Raw genomic sequence first — 23,058 nt, 5'->3', positions numbered from 1 at the left:
ATTTCACATAATCAAGCCAAGCCCATCATCTATCTATTTTAGAACATGGCCACTACCCCGAAGATATTATTTTATTCATCTAGATAAATAAAAGATATTAAAATCAGGATATCACACAATATTTAAACAAAATGACGTGATATAGCATCCTGTGCCTCTCAGCAAACAAATAAACAATAGATCTCTTCTTGCCTTTACCACATGGTGTGGTTTATGGCACCTGGCACCAGATTTGTGTGTGGTCGTCTAGGTCTAGCAACATTTCCCCCATAAAATGTTTCTGCTTGTTGAGTCCAGCAGTTTGCTCCCGAGTCTCACATGGGAAGGACACTCTGAGGGAGCGTGGTGTGTTTAGTGCCATGGATTTAAACTTCGACTTAGGATTTGACTATTTGTTGAACCTGATTTGTTGAACCTGATGAGGGTCAACTTTGAGGACCAGTTTCTCCAGCATGTTGGAATGGACCTTGAGGATTTCTCTATGCTTTTGAACTGTGACATTGACCTGGGATTTCTTATCACAAACTGTGAGTTTTTCTCGAGGATCTGTTTTGATTTGTTATTTTGGTTTGTTATTCTCTGTACCTCCTTGTCTGTACTGTTTCCAGTAGTCAAGTTCTGAAGGGGTGCCACTGTTTTTCACTTTTTGTTATTATTTTTGTTTTGGTTAGCTTTATGGGACCCATGCTATTTTCTGAAGTGTTTTCCTGTAGAGAGAACCAAACTGTTTAGTTTACTTTGACGGCACCATGCTTGTCATTTTCTTGTGGCACTGTTTTTCAGTAGAAAACATTGTACTGAGTTTGTTATTTCTGAAGATCTTGTTCTTTGTTTGTTACAGTTATAGAGAGCAGTAACCTTGTTATTTTCTGAAGATCTGGTTCTTTGTTACAGCTATGGAAAGCATTAAACTTTTGTTAACTTTTATGACATTGAGTCTTTGTGTCTTAATCCTCTCTAATCCCCTAGGCAATTAGCACAGTGTGTGAGCCGACCAGTGGTGCAGAAAAAGTGTTGGATTATCCAAAAAGTGTGGTACTATCCAAAAAGTGTGGTTTTATCTTATGCAAATTTTACATAATCCTACACTTTTTGGATAGTACAACACTTTTTCTGCACTATGTGGATATAATCACAGTAATTGAAGGGCTCCCATTGGCTGAGGGGTAGTGGCCATGTTCTAACAACAGTTACTTCAGGTCTGTAGTTGTGACAATAATGTACGGCTAATTTACCGTGTCCTGGTGATTACAGCTGCACGGCATTATACTTTTATATTGTAGTCGGTGTGTACTGTGTACTCCCTTGATAAACATGTCATTGACTTCGTGATAAAAAGGATGATACATTGTTTTTGTATGCTGGTGTTGCTGTCTGTTCCTAGTAATTACACTGTTCTGGAAAAATTTGGACTAATGTATGCAAACAAGGAGATGAGAAAATACAAATGTAGCTACTTCATTTGTGTACTCAGAGCCTATCAGGCATTTAAAGTCAGAAATAAAGCAGACTGTTCCACATACATATGGACTCTTGTATTGCAACATTTCTGTACAGCTGCAGTTTTACATAAACGCATTGTCTATTATATTTACATCACATCATCATTCCGAAGCGGTTAACTAAACAAGAAAGCTTCCGAAAAAAGCTGGCCGGTGCGTATTTTGGAAAAAGCTTGTATGTTAAAACAAAATCATATGAAAAATAGTTTTTAAGCATCAAATTACTGAATTGATCTGTCTTCTATTAAAAAAACATTACGTGAGATTTGTCTAACAAAGAAAAAAATTGTTACAAGAGGAGTTCGAACCCACGATCAACGGCTGCAAAAGCAAATCGCTATCTGAACCCAGCGCATTGGACCGTTCGGCCACGCTGACTCAATTACGTATACGTAATGATATGGATGCATGCATGGATCGGTCAATTTAACCAAATTCTCTAATAGACCTTCTATACGCGTGATTCAATCACGCGTATAGCAGGGCTATTAGAAGGGTTTGGTTAAATTGACCGATCCATGCATGCATCCATCCATCCATGCAAACCAAACGAATTGTTGAAAGAACCGCTTCTCCCGTCTCAAAGCCTCCGGCAAAAAATGAACAACGGAGTTTCATGTTATTTATATGTAGGGTCGATGTGAATGACCATGAGGGCGACTACACCAGCTCTTTACAAAACAAACACTTTCTCACTTTGTTTCACGGCAAAGGAAAGGTTACGTTTCCCCGTTCCTGCCTTTCGGACTGTTGGTGTGGAACATTCGTCTGAACAAAAGACACAGCTGTTTACCAACTGCTGCCGTGTTGACGTTGTGACGTCAGGTGCAAAGATGGCATTGTTAGGAAATCACACCACCTGTAAACCAATCAATGCTTCTGTACTTTGAAACGTTACTGTCGTTGCTGTAAATTACGCATTCTTCTTACAGGTATTTATTCTTACAGGGTATTTTTTTCTTACTTTAAGTCCCGACTGTTCAAGGGTGGAAGTGCTCTCAGACAACAGAAAGGGACGTTATAGCTTTGTCCTTTCTCTGTCAGCCTGTTCTCGCTGACAATGAACTCGGAGAAGCTGCTTAACGTAAGCGAAGTTACCGGCCGGGCCCGCCGAGACCGACCCGGCGCGGCCCGACCGGTGACGGTGGCCGTGGCGGTCGGGACGGGGGTGCTAGTGGTGGCGACCCTCGTCTTCCTCGCTCACGAAGTCAAATATGTGCGAGAGAACGCAGGTCTGCTGCAAGATCAACTAGCAAAGGCAAATGACCATATCCTGGCACTGAAGGATCGCACCTTGGCCATGGAGATCAAACAAGACGCCGCTGCAAGAGACAAGGGGGAAGCGTCCTCGCACAAGGAGGAAGTGACGGCCCTGAAAATCCACCTGTCGTCTCTGAAGACGGAGTTACAGAAGGAGAAAGCTGACGGGGCGTCTTTGAGGGAGAGACTGACTGTGCTGGAAACCAAGTTCTAACTCGGGCATGTTGAGGAACACAACTTTGGGAACTTTCGAGAGGTATTTTTTTGCCAGTAGCTTGCTACAACACGGAAGTAAAGTCTGTCAGCGCATGGTTTTCAACACTGGCTTCTTAGTCTTAACATCTCGGCATATATAGTTAGAAGAAAGCTGAGTTTGTTCTACTTCTTGTGTGTCTGAAATGCTATCAACATACTGCAGCGAATGTACCGTGGTTTGCGGCAAATGTCTAGGCAATTTTATTGCCTTCTTGAGATGTTATAGCAATTAGGAATACTTAAGAGCCAAGACAAGCAGCCAAACAAAAAGTCTAAACCTACCTTTTTTCTATATAAAGGGCGAGAAGTCGAACCAAGCTGACAGTGTCCCTGAACACAACGCCACCTTGCGGAGGTACAGGCGATCCGACAACTCGGTCACGACACCTGCCGGTATGAACGTTATTGGCGTTTTGTTGGTACTTGACTTGAAAGTTCGTGTTTATGTAACGTTTCTTATTTAATTATGTCCCTTTCCGATTCTTATTCACAGTTTTCGTGTTCTTATACTCGAAGCTTGCACTGTCAGTACTTGAAATACGTCTTGTGTCAAATTCACTGACCGCTAGTTGTTATGTTGTGTTACGTTTTCTCTTGCAGCATTGAAACGTTCGTTTTATGTTACGTTTTCTAAAATCCCAAAATGCTCGTCGACGTAGCCCCTTGGGTACGTACTTTCATTTTGTTAAAAATGGCAATATCCTTTTGTTGCTAATGATATAAACAGTGTAGATATAAATCGATATTCAAATTTCGCAGGTCCCTTCCGTGGTCCCGAAGGACCGGCCGGACGAGACGGGCGGGACGGCCGTGATGGTGTTCCGGGGCCTCCCGGGCCTCCGTGCGGATGTGGGGGGTGTGGGGAGCCGTCTTGCGAACAGGTAGTACATTTTCGTGCTAAAAGCGTTCGTTTTATGATCATTGTGACACGTTGCCTTTTTAGTTTCCAAATCCAAGAAGCCAAATTAAATACTGTAAATACTGCCCCAAAACCCCTCTTTAGAGGGACTAAAATTCAGTAGTTTGTTTTGGCGTCACGTTTTGCAGACTTTGGACAGCACATGCATCGCCATCATCATTTGCCGTAATCAACCAGTGCTCTCTGACATATTTGTATTAATGTAGAGTTTGTTGAAGAAAGAAAGATTACAGCTAACCACAAATGTTTCCAGGGACCTCCTGGACCAAAGGGCTCGCCTGGACCACAGGGGCCGCCTGGACCAAAAGGCTCGTCTGGACCACCCCCTCCGCCTGGAGAACAGGGCCCGCCTGGAGAACAGGGCCCGCCTGGAGAACAAGGCTCCCCTGGACTAGATGGCCCGCCTGGAGAACAGGGCTCGCCTGGAGCACAGGGCTCGCCTGGAGCACAGGGCTCGCCTGGAGAACAGGGCTCGCCTGGACCACAGGGCCCGCCTGGAGAACAAGGCTCCCCTGGACTAGATGGCCCGCCTGGAGCACAGGGCTCGCCTGGAGCACAGGGCTCGCCTGGACTAGATGGCCCACCTGGAGCACAGGGCCCGCCTGGACCACCTGGAGCAAACGGATCAAGTAAGTTCCGCGCTTGTGACCAGGTATACGTCCTGCTCTCTGGCACACAGTATCATGGCCTCTACACAATTCAACATTTGTGCTGCTTTGTTATTACCTCAGATATAGGTGTACACATGTAGCAAACAGGCTCGGAGTAGGTAGTCCTAGATCCTCTTAGCAGTCAAAATCATGTTCAGCACATGTGTTGTATCCGTCTAAAGACTTTAGTTGCCATGGTAAGGGATATGCCACACTGAATATTGAATGAATACTGTCTTTTTTTGTACCTTCTACATTTCTCTACGTTTCTTAAATCAGGCACAGACTACGTCAACTACCATGACGTACTGGCACAGAGCATCTGCACAGCGGCCTCCAACCAAGCATCAGACATCTTCGCCATCCGTCGGGACTGCAGACCTAATTACGGGGACGGTCTGACGTGCAACGACATGTGCACATCTCGCAAAGCGGCCATGATAGCAGCTGTCGGCAGCCGGAGGAGGTTTGTGCTACATTATTGCCATTGAATGTCGAAATGTTTATTTTTTTCAATTACAGAACTACGAGTTCAGCAGACAGTGATTCTTTCCTCTTTGAATATTTGAATGCACCAGTCCCTTTGCACACGAAATGAATTTGCTATCAAACGTCTTTGTTGAATGGCAAAATATTTTTTTGTAAAAAGTCGTGGTTCTCCGTCACCAGAATTATTGCTGTTTTTTTGTGTGTTGTGTTAAGATAATTCGGTGTGGCTTTGTGCGCAAATTTTGACAAATACTGTATCTATTTGTACGGCACTGTACATCTCTCTCTCTCTATATATATAAATATACATGTATATATATATATAGACAGACATATGTCTATATATGCAATATTTGTGTGTGTGCATTTGTGTGTGTGTGTGTGTGTGTGTGTGTGTGTGTGTGCGTTAAGCCACTATATGATATATAGTATCATGATTTGCTGATGATGATTTCTTTTCCACAGCACCTCAGAGTGCTTTGATGCCATATATGTGTACGGAGGTCGGCCTGTCCTTTCATCCGACCACAACACTGACGCTGGAAAAGTTGGCCCTGCCGCATTTCGCTATCTCAGCGGTGGCTGTGCCTTTACGGCTAACATCTGCGGACCAAACTACTGTTGCTGTCGCGTTCGCTAGCTCTAGCATCTTCCCAAGATTAGAGATTGTCAAGTGAATGTATATAAAACAGTACGTCTAACCAATATCTTTCAAATCCAGATCTATTCAATTCTTAGGTTATGTTCTTTTGTTTCCGAAAATAATACAATAGGGTGAATAGGCACTTTCAGGCATGTTTCCTTTGCTGTATTTTACTATCAATAAAGTAACAAACTTTTTATCACTTGAGCCTGGAAGAATTTTTCTAAGTATTAGTCAAGTTATTTTGTAATTACTTCTACGACTACGTGACTTTGTCAGTTCGACGTGCTGTACAATAAACAAGAGAGAATTTTTGTATGTCCATATCGTCTCTGCAAGGGTTGTGTAAATTCGTTGTGCTGCACAATAAACAATCTTAAGCGCTTGAAAGGTCATATGCCTGCCTGGAATTATTTGTACATGTATGTAATTAATCCAAAGGTTCGACAAATGTGCATGTTGAAGCTTCCACTTTCTCCCTATATAATCATAAAAGATACATGTACTTGATAGATACATAGCATACGCGTATACATGTATCATCTCAGATAATCTAGCCATTGCAACAGAAATTGATTCAATGTAATTTAAAATGAGCGAAAGTTAGTTTTGGTTTGTCTCTTTACGTTGTATGTGTCGCCTGTTTTTTTCTGATAGTAGATCTTTGAAAGGAATATTTTCTCGTCTTTCCAACACGTCTCGATCTATAGCCCAGGCTGCTGCGTTTTCCGACTTGCCTGATTTTCTTTTCTTTCATCGTGGTTTTGATGGAAGCTAATAAGTTAATGTGCTTTTCTCTTCTGCCTTTTTCTTCAGGGTCAGGTTTATTTGAATGGAGCAAGCATTCAGTGAACTCTCGGACCAATCTGCCCTATGTGTTGTGACTAGGCCTCAATACATTTAGCCATTGTGTGCCGGTGTATTTCTTCAAGCAGGAAAATTAAAGTCACGTATACATGCCAGTGTTTACCTGGATAGGATTAGTGTAGTGATGCAGTGTAGCAATTTCTCAGGAGGAAATTTATGGTTAGGACCTCCAAAGCACCTCCTAATGCTGAACGGAGAGGAACGAAACCTTTCACGAGGCGGGGGGGGGGGTGGTATGACAGTTGACTGACACGTTAAATCATTAAATGTGTAAAGAGAAAGGCGTGCGGTTTTCTGTAAAACCGCCAGGAGGCGGGCGTACTAAGCTAGTACTCTAAAGCGTTTGGTAAAAGGTTTTACGTAACACCGGCATGAATATAATTGAATGCCACAGGTGTTCTAACTAATGACCTGGTATTATTCATATTAGCTGCGCATTATTTAGGTATCTGCCACTGCCACACTGTCCTCGGTTGGGTGGAAAATCGTCTACAGTAAGAAATTTTTGGTCAAGCCAAGTTACAATCTCGCAATGAGCTCGGAAAGGCTGCTTAACGTAAGCGAAGTTGCCGGCCGGGCCCGCCGAGACCGACCCGCGGCCCGACCGGTGACGGTGGCCGTGGCGGCCGGGGCGGGGGTGCTGGTGGTGGCGGCCCTCGTCTTCCTCGCTCACGAGGTGAAATATGTGCGAGAGAATTCCTCTCAAGAAGTGTCTGACTGCTTCCAAGAAGTGTCTCAACTGAAGGACCAGATCCTGGCACTGAGGGATCGTACCTTGGCCATTGAGATCAAGCAAGACGCCGCCGCTAAAGACAAGGAGGAAGTGGCGGCCCTGAAAATCCACCTGTCGTCTCTGAAGACTCGACTAGACAGCGAACGTGCGGAGTTACAGCGGGAGAAAGCTGACGGGGCGTCTTTGAGAGAGAGACTGGCTGTGCTGGAAACCATGTTCCAACTCGGATTGGGAAATGAACAAGAACCAATCTACGTAACATCTCATGAGGTAAGGGGTTAGCATAGATTCTTCTCAGTGCTTCGATACCTCACTGTTGACAACATGTACAGCATGACATCATAGTGAGCTTTAGTTAACAGTTCTTCAGTCTTTTTATATTCAGACCAGTTTATTGTGTTGAATATACCAGATTTAAGCTACAATGGTATTATCTCACGTTTTGGATATGTCTGTGTCAGCCTCCAATCAACTTTACGCTAGAATTTACCATCGCGAGGGAAGCAATGTGATAGATCAGAACTGCAATTGTCTCATATTTTCTCGAAAACAACAATACGTTCTGACTAACGTTATATACATTTGCGGAGTAAAAGTTTGAGCATTTCACAACAGGGGACTGGCCAAGACGTGAAACCGAGTCAAGTTGGTGATGATGTCAAGCTTGGTGATCACAGCGCCCCCATGCGGCGATCTAAGAGATCGGCCAACACTGTCACAACACCTTTCGGCTCAGGTGGGCAGATATGGATTCTTTCCTATGATATCTAAACGCACCAGGAATGAATAGACGTTGGTCGGTGTTTACTTCTCAAGTAATCTTTTAAAAAAAAATAAGGGCCACTTGTCTTTTGACTGCAATGGTGACAGAGTGGAATTCTGAGGGAAATGCCTGCCTACCTGCCTATTGAAGTGCTTTTAAGCCAGGGACTGGCCCCTTGCTTCTCTCCTTCAGGACTCTCCCAGTTGCACGGTCCTTGGAAAATTGGTCACGTCTTACACCATTTACGCTATGAACGTGCAGTTTGTACATTGTGCGGTCATGTATTTCTTGTAAAAATAAAGAGTAATGTAAGCCTCACTGCAACAGCCGCAGGTCCCTTCCGGGGTCCTGAGGGACCGGCCGGACGAGACGGGCGGGACGGCCGTGATGGTGTTCCCGGGCCGCCTGGTCCTCCCGGGCCGGCTTGCGGATGTGGAGGGTGTGAAGGACAACCCTGCCGACAGGTTGGACATTTTCCGCCTTGCGTGATCTTTTACTGCTCTAACCACCGTAATTTTACATATCAGGTTAGGCTCTGGCCCAAATTGTACTGCTTGGAATGGTGACGTTGTGACGTTTACAATTACTGTCCCGTAGCGGCTGTGCACTGCAGTACCACTGGGTATGGAGAACGGCGCTATTCCTGATGGCCACATTACTGCATCCACTACACACCCGGATTGTGCCACCACCAAAGCTCGTCTTCATTCCCAAGAGGAGGGTTATACAGACCAAGGTGGATGGGCCGGGGCTTGGTGCGCCAACGGCCCGCTGAACACCAACCAGTGGCTACAGGTGAGAGGACATCGCATGGCAAACTTGCTTTATTGCCAATCATTTTTAATTGTGCCTTTGATTCATATGCCACATATGACATCACATATGCTGGAATGTGCTGTTATATTTTATGGTTCTTTTCATCAATTATTTTTCTCCCCCCTGTCATCATCTTCTGATCAGTTTCTTCCTTTTTATCGTTCTTACATTAATTGTATGTGGTTATGTACTATCATATTTTCTGTTTATGTTTGAAAAACAGTTTGTTTGTTTGATTTTGTTTGTTTGAACCTTTATTCATCCATGAAAGCTCAAATCAGCCCAGTTTCATATAGTTTTTATAAGATACAATAAATCGCGAGCTAAGAAGACAACGGCCAACATCATATCCTGCTGACCAGACACAATGTACATGAGACCTGGTTACTTTGTTAACATATTGGATGAAAAACGCAAAAGTAGAATATGTACCCTGAATAACGTACCAGGATGCCATTTTCCTCCTGTTCAGGTTGACGTGGGAGCAGAGACTACTGTAGCCGGAGTTATCACCCAGGGCAGAAATGTTGGAGGAAATCAGTGGGTGACCTCCTACAAACTACGCTTCAGCAGAGACGGAAGCACGTGGTCTACATATCTTGACAATCTGGGGCGTGAGAAGGTTGGTAATCATTGTCTTCTGCACAAGTTTGATATTTACAAGATTTTTTTAATGCTTCCAATAATTTTTGCTGAATAGGCCACGTTCGAAGAAAAAGAAGTTTGGAACAGACTTGAGACCAGATTAAACATGTAACTGATGCAGCAGAGACTGTTATTCTGTATAGGAATGTTTAGCCATAGCCGATACTGTAGGGCCGATGTTAATTTGGACTTTACCATAGTCAATATGAACAGACAGAGGTCATGTGATATTTCCAGATTTTATAGAGTTTTCTCTTATATTTCAAGGTATGTAGAGGCACATGTTCTTCTTTAGTCTAAGAAATTATTTCAATATGTGTTTCCATGTAGCATTGCTGGTAGCCGGTTCATTGTTTGTTTCACAATACCATCCCAGGTTTTCTCTGGCAACTCTGATCAGGACACTGAAGTGCGCCACCTGTTGGACCCGCCGGTTACTGCACGTTACGTCCGGTTCTGGCCGCAGACATGGAATTCATACCTCAGCATGCGGGTGGAGGTCCTGGGGCAGTAAGTCCAATATTAGAGTCTTTTGTTCTTTCCGTGTGACTTCCCTTAAAGCGCGGTTCTGAATTAATCTGGGAAAGGGCATCTTGGGCTACACCTGTCTTTCAAAAACACATGAAATACGGTCTGTGCGAGGAGGTGCAAGCAACCTCCTCATGAATACCCTGCTAAAGTTACAGAAACAGCAAGGAAATGTCACTAGGCAGTACAAGATGAATAACTCGAAACAATCTGTCAGTAAAGGCATTGAAAAAAAATTCAATGCGCATTCACTGATGTACAACAAATCATTTTTGTTCTTCTCTGTAGGGACTGCACCGTCGACTAGACACAGCATGCAGACTTGGAGATTTCAAAGGACCAACTTGCACATAACAGGATACATAATGTACATGTATCTGCTTCGTAGTTCGAAGTGAAACACCAGTTTTCTTCTTTTACTTGTGATACTTAACAGCATTTACACCTAATTTCTTCATACTGTCGTTTGTTTTCTCACCTTCGTTACTTGTTCATCTCAGCAACAATGGAGACATTGTAGTCAGTCTGTTTGTATTATTTGAGGTGGCCCACCTAGGTTCAGAAATGGCATGTATAGTCTTATGGGTTATCTATATAAAGCTTGTGACAACCATATGTCCCGGTGATTACATCATTACACTTTTATAGTGTAGCCGGTGTGTACAGTGTACTGGCTTGATGAAGATGGCAATATAAATGGCTTCATTTGAAGAAGGATTTCTAGATTCCTTGTTTTTTTATGCTGGTGTTGATGTCCAGTTACTACATTGTCAGTAGAGAAATCTTGACTTATGTATGTACACAAGGAGATGATTGAATACAACAATACAAATGTAACATTAACTACTTCATTTGTGCAGCATTTATAGTCAGAAATAAAACAGACTCTTCCACACATATAGGCTCTTTAATTGCAACATTTCTGTACAGCTGTAGCTTTACATAAATTCGTTGTCTATTTACATTATAATATACACAAAACAGAAACTACATAATCTACCTTGACCAAACCTTACGCTTCACAACGTGCTCACAGCAGCATATACAAGCAACTTTTGTGCTGACACCCCCTTTCCACTAGAAGCTAAAGTATCAGCCTGATTAATTTACCGGGGCTCTCATACTCCTTCTGTCACTATGATGATGATGGGCTTCATTGGAGTTCTCTTTAGACGCATTTGTTCAGGGTGACTGATATATGTGACCTGGCATGCTGATTAGAAGAAGATGGGATATATTCAACACACATAACAAACTGAAATAGACTACACATCAGAAGCAACCATGCCTGCATAATGCATATCCATAATCACGAATCAGATCTTGGGTACAAATATTTTCTGGATAGTCCTCGCCTTTCTGACATGTCTCAATCTAGCCCCAGGCCTTTATGTACGTGCATGGTCTTCGGCAATTCTCTGCTCGACTGATTTTCTTCTTTTCAATAGTCGTTTCCTCGTGGGTTTGACGCAACGTCGTATACTTTTCTCCTCAGTGTCTGCCATGCTTGACTGACATGGTGTTTGCAAATATTCACTAAACTTTCGTGTCATTCTGCTGACGAGAAGGGTCTAAAAAGGCAGCTGACAAATCCTGAGAAAGTGAAATGTCAGCCAGTATGTGCCACTGTATCCATTCAAGCGAGCTAGACAAGTTTACACATGAATGCTTACCCGGGCAGTGCAGTAATGCTGTAGTGTGTAGCCAATATTCAAGAGAATTGAAGAGTCTTCAATGTAATTGTTAAGACACAAAATGCCTGCTACTGATGAACGAATATAAGCGAACGTTTTCATTGCCTGCGTCGGCTTTTAGTTGTCGCACAGAAAAGGTGTGTGATTTTCTGTAAAACCGCCAGGAGATGGGCGTAGTTTAAATCCTTTATTGCAAGGTGTTACGATACACCAACCAATCAGATTTCATACACATGTGAACGTAATATATTTTCTGACCAATGGCTCTCAATCACTGGGGATTCTTCTATTCTAAGCTGCGTATTAATAAAGTCAGCGGAGTGGGACAATTGTGGGCTACACTGTCATATTGTCCTCCTTCGGACGGACAGTTGTCTACAGTAAGTGACAACAGTATTTGAGGGTTTAGCGGTCATATCCTTGCAATGAGTTCTGAGAAGCTGCTTAACGTAAGCGAAGTTACCGGCCGGGCCCGCCGAGACCGACCCGGCGCGGCCCGACCGGTGACGGTGGCCGTGGCGGCCGTGGCGGGGGTGCTGGTGGCGGCGGCCCTCGTCTTCCTGACTCACGAAGTTAAGCATGTCCGTGAAAACTCCGCTCAACTGAAAGACCAGATCCTGGCGCTGAAGGATCGTACCTTGGCCATGGAGATCAAGCAAGAAACCGCTGCGAGAGACAAGGAGGAAGTGTCCTCGCACAAGGAGGAAATGACGGCCCTGAAAATCCGACTGTCGTCTCTGCAGACTCAACTAGACAGCGAACGTGCTGAGGTGTCGTCTCTCAAGACGGAGTTGCAGCAAGAGAAAACTGACGAGGCGTCTTTGAGGGAGAGACTTGCAGTGCTGGAAACCAAGTTCCAACTAGGATTCGGAAATGAACAAGAACCAACCTACGGAACCTCTCACGAGGTAAGGGGTTAGCATAGATTCTCTTTAGTGCTTCGATAACACCATAGCTACCGGCCTCACTGTTGACAACATCACATCATAGTGAGCTTTAGTTAAAAGTTCTTCAGTCTTTTAATATTCAGGTAGGTTATGGTATTAAACATACCAGATTTAAGATACAATGGTACAATCTCACGTTTTGGATATGTCTGTGTCAGCCTCCAATCAACTTGTAAAGCTTAAGCTTACATTAACTTCTCCCTCACTTTACGGTAAAATTTCACCATCGCCAGGGAAGCAATGTGATAGCGTTCAGAACTACCATTGTCTCATAGTTTCCCAAAAACAACAATACGTTCTGACTATATATATCCTGCACATGAACACCACGGATAATTGGGCAGGTTGGGTCACCCACACCTCATGACTGGTAACCGGTTAACCTGCCTCGGGCAAACACTCGACGTGTCTGGTTTTTCTACTCTAGATCGCTGTACGCAGTGAACAGTGTTGATGTGTGCGGTGATGATGTGGAATAAAAGAGGAGATGGTTTGCATAAACTGTCTGAAAGTAGCATCAATCATCATATAAATATGTGTGGTATATTTGTAATTGTACAATGTTACAATCATAAGCATGAGTGGCAAGGATTTATGGAACCTATAAGTCCAGATGCGGAGTAAAAGTTTGAACATTTTACAACAGGAGACTGACCCCGATGTGAAACCGAGTCAAGTTGGTGATGACGTCAAGCTTCGAGATCACAGCGCCCCCATGCGGCGGTCCAAGAGAGCTGCCAACACCATCACAACACCCTACGGCTTAGGTGGACAGATAATCAATTCATATAATTTTTTAATGCAACAGGAGTAAATGGACGTTGGTCGGTAGTTACTTCACAGGTAACCTCTAATAGTCACTTGTCCGTTCCATTTTTGCGAAGAAGTTGACTACAATAGTCAAGAAACGTCATTGTCATTGTCATTAGTGCCAGAGTGGAAATTGTCCTAAATGTTATTCCATCTCGTCTGACACGAGAAAATTAACGCTACAAGTTTTTGTTAAGTAAGGTTTTTGTTATCACTATAAACCATTTCTGCTTCTTCCTCACTGCATCTGCACAGGTCCCTTTCGGGGTCCTGAAGGGCCGGCCGGACGAGACGGGCGGGACGGCCGTGATGGTGCTCCCGGGCCGCCGGGCCCTCCCGGGCCGGCTGGTGGATGTGGAGGGTGTGGAGGACAATCCTGCCTGGTGCGTACAGCACTAAAGTTATTGTCATATAGCAAGGTGACCTGTTCTTGTGCTAATGAGCTTCAGCTTGAGGCGAACATTTTATTTGGAATCGATATTATCCGTAAACTTAAATTACATCAATCTACGTGGAACTTAGACGTAGACAAGCTTTAGACATAGTGTTCGCTAACTGAGACATAGTGTTCGCTAGTAACCTTTGTTAAACAGTCCGCCATAACAGAGACATGTGTAGCTGTTGTATTGGGGTCTTGGGCAATGGTAATGGATGTTGCACCGTATGGATCAATGGACATTGAATGACATGACCTCTACCACCAATGTCACACCCTGTATGTAGCAATCGTGCACTGCAGTACCACTAGGCATGGAGAGCGGCGCTATTCCTGATGGCCACATTACTGCATCCACTACGTGGGACAGTCCAGGTCATGAGGCCAGCAAAGCTCGCCTTCATTCCCAGGAGGGCGCCGGAGCCTGGGCCGCTGCACAAAACAACAACCAGCAGTGGCTACAGGTAAGTGGAGTCTGCAGGGTATAGATTACACTTTTTATCATATCAAATTTTTTGTGTAATCTTTATTTTTTAATAGATAATATAGAACATAGGAAACCAGAAGATATGGGTCTAAATGTCAGCATGGACAATTTAGTGGACAAATGTTCAATTTAAGTTCATAGTTGACCAATCACACTTACAATCATGCAACTACGGACGACATTTTGAACACCGCAGGCGTTTTGTACCGCTGACTTTTCTCAGTGTTACGTGTTTTTCCTGTCCAGGTTGACGTGGGAGCAGAGACTACTGTAGCTGGAGTTATCACCCAGGGTAGGTTCAGTAACATTGATCCACAAAGGGTGACGTCCTACAAACTACGCTTCAGCAGAGACGGAAGCACGTGGTCTACATACCGGGATAAACTGGGACGTGAGAGGGTTGGTAACCATTGTCTTACATAATCAAGTCAATTACAGAAGTTACAGAATTGATAAAGTTTTCTCTCGCACTCTCTAGGAATGAATAGTCATTCAATCTAAAGTAAATATTGTAATTGTTCTAATTCAGTATTAGAAATTGTGTGTATCATGTAAATAATGTCTTCCAACAACGTTGCTTCTTATCCACAGTGTTTCTGATAGGCTGTTCGTTCACAATACATGTACCATCCTGATCCTAGATCTTCGCTGGCAACTCTGATCAGGACACCGAAGTGCGCCACCTGTTGGACCCACCGGTAACTGCACGTTACGTCAGGTTCTGGCCGCAGACATGGAATCAGCACGTCAGCATGCGGGTGGAGGTCTTGGGGCAGTAAGTATACTACTGGAGTTTTCTCTTTCCATGTGACTTCACATAAGGGGATTTTCAATAGATCCGGGGAAGGGCATCTCAGTTGGGGCGGCACCCGTCTTTCTGAAATGGGAGTCCACTGTTCGACGAGGCGCAAGCAACCCCTTCCTGTAAAAATAAACCCTGGTACAGACACAGCCGTTGAAGGAAACTTGATGACCAATGACAAGGTGAACAACACACAAGAGAATGTGCCAGTATAGGCATTTGATGATTTTTCACTGCGTATTAACTGATGTACAACTGTACAACAAATCATTTTTTGGGGTTTTTCCTCTGTAGGGACTGCACCGGTGACTAGACACAGCATGCAGACTTGGAGATTTCCGAAGCACAGATTTGCATATAACAGGATACATAATGTACATGTATCTGCTTCGTAGTGTGAAGTGAACCGCCAGTTTTCTTCTTTTAGTTATTGTGATAGTTTACAGCATTTACACCTATGATGTGTTTTCTTAAAATTGTTATCACTTTTGGTTATCATCTCAGTAGATCTATAAAAAGTAATATTGTTTTTGGTACGTTTGTTTGGCTTGGTGTTTGCAGTTATTTGAGGTGGCCTAAGTGGGTTCAAAAACAATACATGTATCTCATGAGTCATGGCTACACTATTAAAGAGTTACTTTACGTATTTAGGGTTACCCATTTAAAGCTTGTGACAACAATGTTCAGCCAATCTTATATTGATACAATGTCCTCGTGATTACAGCATTACACTATATATAGTAGCCGGCGTGTGTTGTGTACAGGCTTGATGAAGATGTCAAGGGTTTCATTATGTGAAGAAGAGTGACTAAATTCCTTGTTTTATTATGCTGGTGCTGCCGTCCTCAGCTACTATTAGTCTCTACCAGACTCCGGATCGCTGGAAAATCGTAGAAATGGATCTCGTGCTGTTCCCTAGCCGGCTATAGTTCTCTGGCCGGCTTACTCCTCTATTTGTTCCAATTCTACGATTTTCCAGCGATCCGGAGTCTGGTAGAGACTAAGCTACTATACTGTCTTTAGAAAATATTTTACTAATGCATGTACGCAGGAGATGATACAATATAACAATACAAATGTAACGTCAGCAACTTCATTTGTGCAGAAGTTATCAGGCATTTATACTCAGAAATAAAGTTGACTGTTCCACACATATAGGCTCTTTAATTGCAAAATTTCTGTACAGCTGCAGCTTTACATAAATCCTTTGTCTATTTACATTATAATATACACAATAATTAAAGAAACAACATAATCCACCTTGACCAAACCTTGCACCTCACAACGTTCTCACAACAGCATGTACAAGCTTGTATTGTGGTGACAACACCTTTCAACTGGAGCCTGTGACCGCTGAGCGACTAACGAGTTAACAGACTGCTAACAGGTAAAGAACAAGTTAAAAAATAAATTGTAATGTTTTCCTTCAAATCATACTAAATACATCTTGTATCATACTCCAGTTATAATACTAGGGTCACACACATCCGATTTTGGTCACTGAATGGTTGCCCAGTGATCTCTGTCTAGTGGAAAGAGGCCCTAAATACTGTACACCTGTCTACATCACGGACATGTCAGTGATAGGGACAACATTAACCCTCTTCAAGAGGTGGCGAATACCATTGTGGTTCCCACTGAGATATGACATTAAATGTGCTATACCTTGTTGTGTTCTAAGGCATATATCTTCATATCACTTATCATGCACTTGAATAAATAGTGTATGTCCATTGTACATAAACCATTGTTTTTTTTTACGTCCTCTGAGTCGGTGTGTCAGTCACAGTGGGCGTGACTGCACCAGCTCAGCTTAATGTTCTCTACCAAACAAATTTCGCCGTTCTTTCCTTTCAAACTATTGGCATGGAGCAGTCGTCTGAACAAAGACACTGCTGTTAACCAACCAACTGCTGCCGTGTTGATGTTGGGAAATGACACCTCACCTGCACACCTCAAGCAATCAATGCTTCTGTATCCCGTGACGTTGCTGTTTAACTATGCATGATTCTTCCAGGGTATTCTTTTTTTTACTTCTTATTCAAGTCCCGACTGTTGAAGGGTGGAAGTGCAAAGTTGCAGCCAATAAGCAATAGCATGGGCATTTTGCAAAACAAACAAAAAAATCCGAAGCTCAAAAAAATGAACAACGGAGTTTCATGATTTTTTATATGTAGGGTAGATGTGAATGGCCATGAGAGCGACTACACCAGATCTTTACGATACACTTGTCTCACTTTGTTTCACAGAAAAGAATAGGTGACGTTTCCCCGTTCCTTCCTTTCGGACTGTTGGTGTGGAGCATTCGTCTGAACAAAGACACAGCTGTTTACCAACTGCTGCCGTGTTGACGTTGTGACGTCAAGTGCAAAGGTGGCATTGTTAGGAAATCACACCACCTGTACACCTCAACCAATCAATGCTTCTGTTCTGTACTCTGAAACGTTAACGTTGCTGTAAATTACGCATTCTTCTTACAGGGTATTTATTCTTACAGGGTATTTTTTTCTTACTTTAAGTCCCGACTGTTGAAGGGTGGAAGTGCTCTCAGGCAACAGAAAGGGACGTTATAGTTTTGTCCTTTCTCTGTTAGTCTGTTCTCGCTACAAGCTGACAATGAGCTCGGAGAAGCTGCTTAACGTAAGCGAAGTTACCGGCCGGGCCCGCCGAGACCGACCCGGCGCGGCCCGACCGGTGACGGTGGCCGTGGCGGCCGGGGCGGGGGTGCTGGTGGTGGCGGCCCTCGTCTTCCTCGCTCACGAAGTTAAGCATGTCCGTGAGAAGTCCTCCCAAGAAGTGTCTCAACTGAAAAACCAGATCCTGGCGCTGAAGGATCGTACCTTGGCCATGGAGATCCAGCAAGACGCCACTATTGGAGACAAGGAAGAAGCGTCCTCGCACAAGGAGGAAATAATGGCCCTGAAAATCCACCTGTCGTCTCTGAAGGCGGAGTTACAGCAGGAGAAAGCTTACGGGGCGTCTTTGAGGGAGAGACTGGCTGTGCTGGAAACCAAGTTCCAATTCGGGCATGCTGAGGAACACAACTTTCGAGAGGTATTTTTTGTCAGTAGCTTGCTACAACACGGAAGTAAAAATCTGACAGTGCATGGCTGTAAGTTCAATGAACCGTGAAAATGCTCCTGTTCAAGTCAACCCTATAACAACACTGGCTACTTAGCATTAACATCTCGGCGTTGGGTCTATACTTTGAAAATAGAGTTTTTGTTCCACTTCTTGTGTGTCTAAAATGCTATCAACATACAGCGGATGTAACGTGGTTTGCGGGAAATGTTTAGGCCGTTGGTTTCCTGTTTTCTTGCCTTCTTGATATGTTATAGCAATTAGGAATACTCAAGAGCCAAGACAAACAAAAAGTCTAAACCTAATACCTTTTTTTTAATAAAGGGCGAGAAGTCGAACCAAGCTGACAGTGTCCCTGAACACAACGCCACCTTGCGGAGGTACAGGCGATCCGACAACTCCGTCACGACACCTGCAGGTATGAAGGTTTTTGGCGCTTTGTTGGGACTGGACTTGAAAGTGTATGTTCATGTAACGTTCCTTATTATGTCCCTTTCCGATTCTTATTCACAGTTTTCGTGTTCTTAGACCCGAAGCTTGCTCTGTCAGTACTTGAAATACGTCTTGTGTCAAATTCACTGACCGATAGTTGTTCTGTTGTTACGTCTTCTATTGCAGTATTGGAAAAGTTTTATGTTACGTTTTCTAAAATCCCAAAGTGCTCGTCGACGTAGCCCCTTAGGTGTCTGTACGTACCTTTACTTTGTTAAAAAGTGGCGACAGGAAACGCACTGTCACCAATATCATTTTGCCGCTAATGATATAAACAGTGTAGATATAAATCGATATTCAAATTTCACAGGTCCCATTCAGGGTCCTGAGGGACCGGCCGGACGAGACGGACGGGACGGCCGTGATGGTGTTCCCGGGCCGCCCGGGCCTCCGTGCGGATGTGGAGGGTGTGGGGAGCCGTCTTGCGAACAGGTAGGACATTTTTGTGTAAGCGTTCTGTGAAAAAATATAATTTCAATTATAGGTTTGTGTATTATTGAACATTGGGCAGAGTTGTTTTATGATCATTGTGACCCGTTGCCATTGTACTTTCCAAACCCAAGAAGCAAAAATTGAATATATGAGGGTGAGTCAGAAAGTAATGCAAGTGGTTTCATAACAGACTAGTTTTTTGATCGAATAAGTTAAAATTTGTCTTAAAGGTAGAGAAATATGTCCTCATGAGATTAAAATATCTAAATTTGCTGTTCATTATCTTATGAGTGACTGAGCTAATTTCAAGTTGACCATACCCTAGGAAGCCCGTCAGAAGAAAAGTGAGGTCCAATTAACGTACAATTAAGAATTTTCCTAAACCAATTTTTGCTATCGTAGGAGACTGAACCTGGACATTTAATAAGCTGCATTTCTCCATAAGCCATACGCTTATTTTCAACTCTGAAATCCGATCAGTTTTTCTTTTTTCGTTGCTGGTGTAGAGTGAGGTATACGCAGTCGTCAGGGTCATGAGAGTTTTTGTGTTATGATTAAAAGTTTCTGTAGCCTACTTTTCCATTAACTAAGACAAATAAAACTTGGCACACTTCTTGCCCTTGAAACAGTTAATAACAGTGTAAAGTTTCGTTTCTTTCGGTTAATGGAAAAGTAGTCTTTTAACCGACAACTCACGAATTCGTGTATAAATCAAACAGCTCTGTATCTCAATTTACACCATTCTAGCAGTTGTAAATGAAGAACCATTGAGAGTTCAGAAATGAAAATTTGCGTGCAACCTACAGAGACATTTGTTATAATACATGTGTAATTTCAATCTCCTACAGTAATTTGAAGTTGGTCTGATTTAGGAGACTGATTGTCTGACAAGCTTCTATAGGTGTGGTCAACTTGAAATCAACTCAGTTGCTCATTAAGTAATAAAGAACAAATTGAAAAATTTCAATCTCAAGAGGACATATGCCTCTACCTTTGTGCCGAATTTCAACTCAATTGATTAAAAAATGAGTCTGTTATGAAACCACTTGCATTACTTTCTGACTCACCCTCGTATATTGCCAAAAAAACAGCTTTTAAGAGGGACTAAAATTCTGTAGTTAGTTTTGGCGTCACGTTTTTGCAAACTTTGAACAGCACATGCATCGCCATCATCAACTGTCGTAATCAACCAGTACTATCTGACATATTTGCACATGTAGAGATTTTGATTAATGAAAATTAATTACAGCTAATCAAAAATGTTTCCAGGGTCCTCCTGGACCAGAGGGCCCGCCTGGACCACCTGGAGTGAATGGATCAAGTAAGTTCCGCGCTTGTGACCACAACACTTCAACATTTGTGCTGCTTTGTTATTACCTCAGATATAGATGTACACATGTAGCAAACAGGCTAGGAGTAGGTAGTCCTCTTAGTAGTCAAAATCATGCCCAGTACATGTGTTGTATCCGTCTAAATTTGCCATGGTAAGGGATATTCCACAATTTGAATGAATATTGAATGAATACTGTCCATTTTTGTACCTACATTTTGTCTACGTTTCCTCAATCAGGCACAGACTACGTCAACTACCGTGATATGCTGGCACAGAGCATCTGTACAGCGGTCACCGACCAAGCATCAGACATCTTCGCCATCCGTCGGGACTGCAGACCTAATTACGGGGACGGTCTGACGTGCAACGACATGTGCACCTCCCGCAAAGCGGCCATGATAGCAGCTGTCGGCAGCCGGAAGAGGTTTGTGCTATAATGTTGTCATTGAATGTCGAAATGTTTATTTTTTCAATTACAAAACGACCATATCATCAGACATTGATTCTTTCCTCTAAAAATTTGAATCTTTGAATGCACCAGTCCTTTTGTGCACGAAATGAGTTGTATATCAAACGTTTTTGCTGAATGGTACAGTTTTTTTGGGGTTATAAATTTCTGGTTCTCTGTCACCAGAATTATTACTGTTGTGTTAATTCGGTGTGGCTTTGTGCGCAAATTCTAGTTTATGACAAATACTGTATCTAACTGTAGGACACTTTACATGTATCTATATCTCCTTTAGTCTCTCTCTCTCTCTCTCTCTCTCTCTGTCACTGTCTGACTCTCTCTCTCTCTATATATATATATATAGACATATGTCTATATATGCAATATTTATGTGTATGCATGTGTGTGTGTGCGTGTGTGTGTGTGTGTGCGCGCGCTCGCTCGTGCGGGCGTATGTGTGAGCATTTAGCCACTATATGATATATAGTATCATGATTTGCTGATGATGATTTCTTTTCCACAGCACCACAGAGTGCTTTGATGCCATACACGTGTACGGGAATCGGCCTGTCCTTTCATCCGACCACAACACTGACGCTGGAAAAGTTGGCCCTGCAGCATTTCGCTATCTCAGCGGTGGCTGTGCCTTTACGGCAAACATCTGCGGACCAAACTACTGTTGCTGTCGCATTCGCTAGCTCTAGCATCTTCCCAAGATTAGAGATTGTCAAGTGAATATATATCAAACAGTACGTCTAACCACTATCTTTCAAATCCAGATCTATTAAATTCTTAGGTTATGTTCTTTTGTTTCCGAAAATAATACAATAGGGTGAATAGGCACTTTCAGGCATGTTTCCTTTGCTGTATTTTACTATCCATAAATTAACAAACTTTTTATGACTTGAGCCTGGAAGAAATTTTCTATGTATTACTCAAGTTATTTTGAAATTGCTTCTACGACTTCGTGACTTTGTCAGTTCGACGTGCTGTACAATAAACAAGAGAGAAATTTGTATGTCAATATTTTCTCTTCAAAGTTTGCATTGTGTAAATTGGTGTGCTGCACAATAAACTCTTAAACACTTGAAAGGTCATATGCCTGCCTGGAATTAGTTTTACATGTACCCAAACGTTCTCAACAAATGTTCGGAATAATATCTCAATGCATCTTTAATAATGCTTCCACGTTCTCCCGATAAAACCATAAAGATACATGTACTTAATAAATACATAGCATACATATATCATCTCAGATAATCTAGCCATTGCAACAGAAATGATTCGATGTAATTTCAAGTGGGCGAAAGTCAGAAATCTTGGTTTGTCTCTGCCATGTCATGTATACTAATAGTTCGAATGTATTATCGATCAGAGAATTTAGATATTGCAACAGAAATCAACTCATGTACTTCAAACTGAGCAAAAGTTAGGAATCTTGGTCTGTCTCTGCTGCCCCCCTCTTTAGGTTGTATTATCGCCTGTTTTTTTTTCTGACAGTAGATCTTCGAAAGGGATAAATTTCAGTGGCCTTTACGACACGTCTCGATCTACAGCCCAGGCTGCTTCGTTTTCCGACTTGCCTGATTTTCTTTCCTTTCATCGTGGTTTTGATGGAAGCTAATAAGTTAGTGCCCTTTTCTCTTCTGTCTTTCTCTTCAGGGTCAGGTTTACTTGAATTGCTCCAAGCATTCAGTGAACTCTCGGACCAATCTGCCCTATGTGTTGTGACAAGACCTCATAACATTTAGCAATTGTGTGCCGGTGTATTTCTTCAAGCAAGAAAAGTCGCGTACACATGCGAGTGTTTACCTGGATAGGGTTAGTGTAGTGATGCAATGTTACAATTTTCTCAGGAGGAAATTTATGGTTAAGGGCGGAAGCACCTCCTAATGATGAACGGATAGGAACGAAACCTTTCACGAAGGTGGAATTAAGACAGTTGAATGACACGTTAAATCATTAAATGTGTTAAGAGAAAAAGCGTGAAGTTTTTTCTGTAAAGCCGCCAGGAGGCGGGCGTGCT

The 23,058-nt window shown here is 42.9% G+C and overlaps 2 protein-coding genes and 1 long non-coding RNA gene across 4 annotated transcripts in view; all 3 read left to right on the top strand.

Moving 5' to 3' along the window:
- The window catches only part of LOC118413828, a 76,672-nt gene extending 65,707 nt beyond the window's left edge, over positions 1–10,965 (top strand). Inside the window, exons 6-8 of the mRNA XM_035817396.1 lie at positions 9,370–9,519; positions 9,919–10,052; positions 10,359–10,965. Of these exons, the coding sequence (XP_035673289.1) occupies positions 9,370–9,519; positions 9,919–10,052; positions 10,359–10,377 (303 nt within the window). The 3' untranslated portion in view covers positions 10,378–10,965. The remainder of the gene's footprint in view (positions 1–9,369; positions 9,520–9,918; positions 10,053–10,358) is intronic.
- The window catches only part of LOC118413825 (collagen alpha-1(V) chain-like), a 67,673-nt gene extending 45,544 nt beyond the window's left edge, over positions 1–22,129 (top strand). The window contains exons 1-6 of one of the 2 annotated variants that reach the window (XM_035817382.1): positions 17,739–18,300; positions 18,652–18,745; positions 19,130–19,251; positions 20,521–20,572; positions 20,822–21,008; positions 21,556–22,129. In XM_035817382.1, the coding sequence (XP_035673275.1) occupies positions 17,863–18,300; positions 18,652–18,745; positions 19,130–19,251; positions 20,521–20,572; positions 20,822–21,008; positions 21,556–21,730 (1,068 nt within the window). In that variant the 5' untranslated portion in view covers positions 17,739–17,862 and the 3' untranslated portion in view covers positions 21,731–22,129. Of the gene's footprint in view, positions 1–3,316; positions 3,411–3,776; positions 3,899–4,189; positions 4,566–4,865; positions 5,053–17,738; positions 18,301–18,651; positions 18,746–19,129; positions 19,252–20,520; positions 20,573–20,821; positions 21,009–21,555 lie in introns of those variants that run through there. The other variant, XM_035817380.1, reaches the window with a different exon arrangement.
- On the top strand, positions 15,084–15,750 carry LOC118413842. Its single transcript, XR_004830880.1, has 2 exons — positions 15,084–15,219; positions 15,541–15,750. It is a non-coding gene; the product is annotated as an uncharacterized LOC118413842 (long non-coding RNA).
- Positions 22,130–23,058: the final 929 nt, after the last annotated feature.

This window comes from Branchiostoma floridae, chromosome 4, assembly GCF_000003815.2.
Source record: "Branchiostoma floridae strain S238N-H82 chromosome 4, Bfl_VNyyK, whole genome shotgun sequence".
NCBI lineage: Eukaryota > Metazoa > Chordata > Leptocardii > Amphioxiformes > Branchiostomatidae > Branchiostoma > Branchiostoma floridae.
The sequence above is the reverse complement of the archived record's forward strand: the minus strand, read 5'-3'. Positions and strand labels throughout refer to the sequence as shown.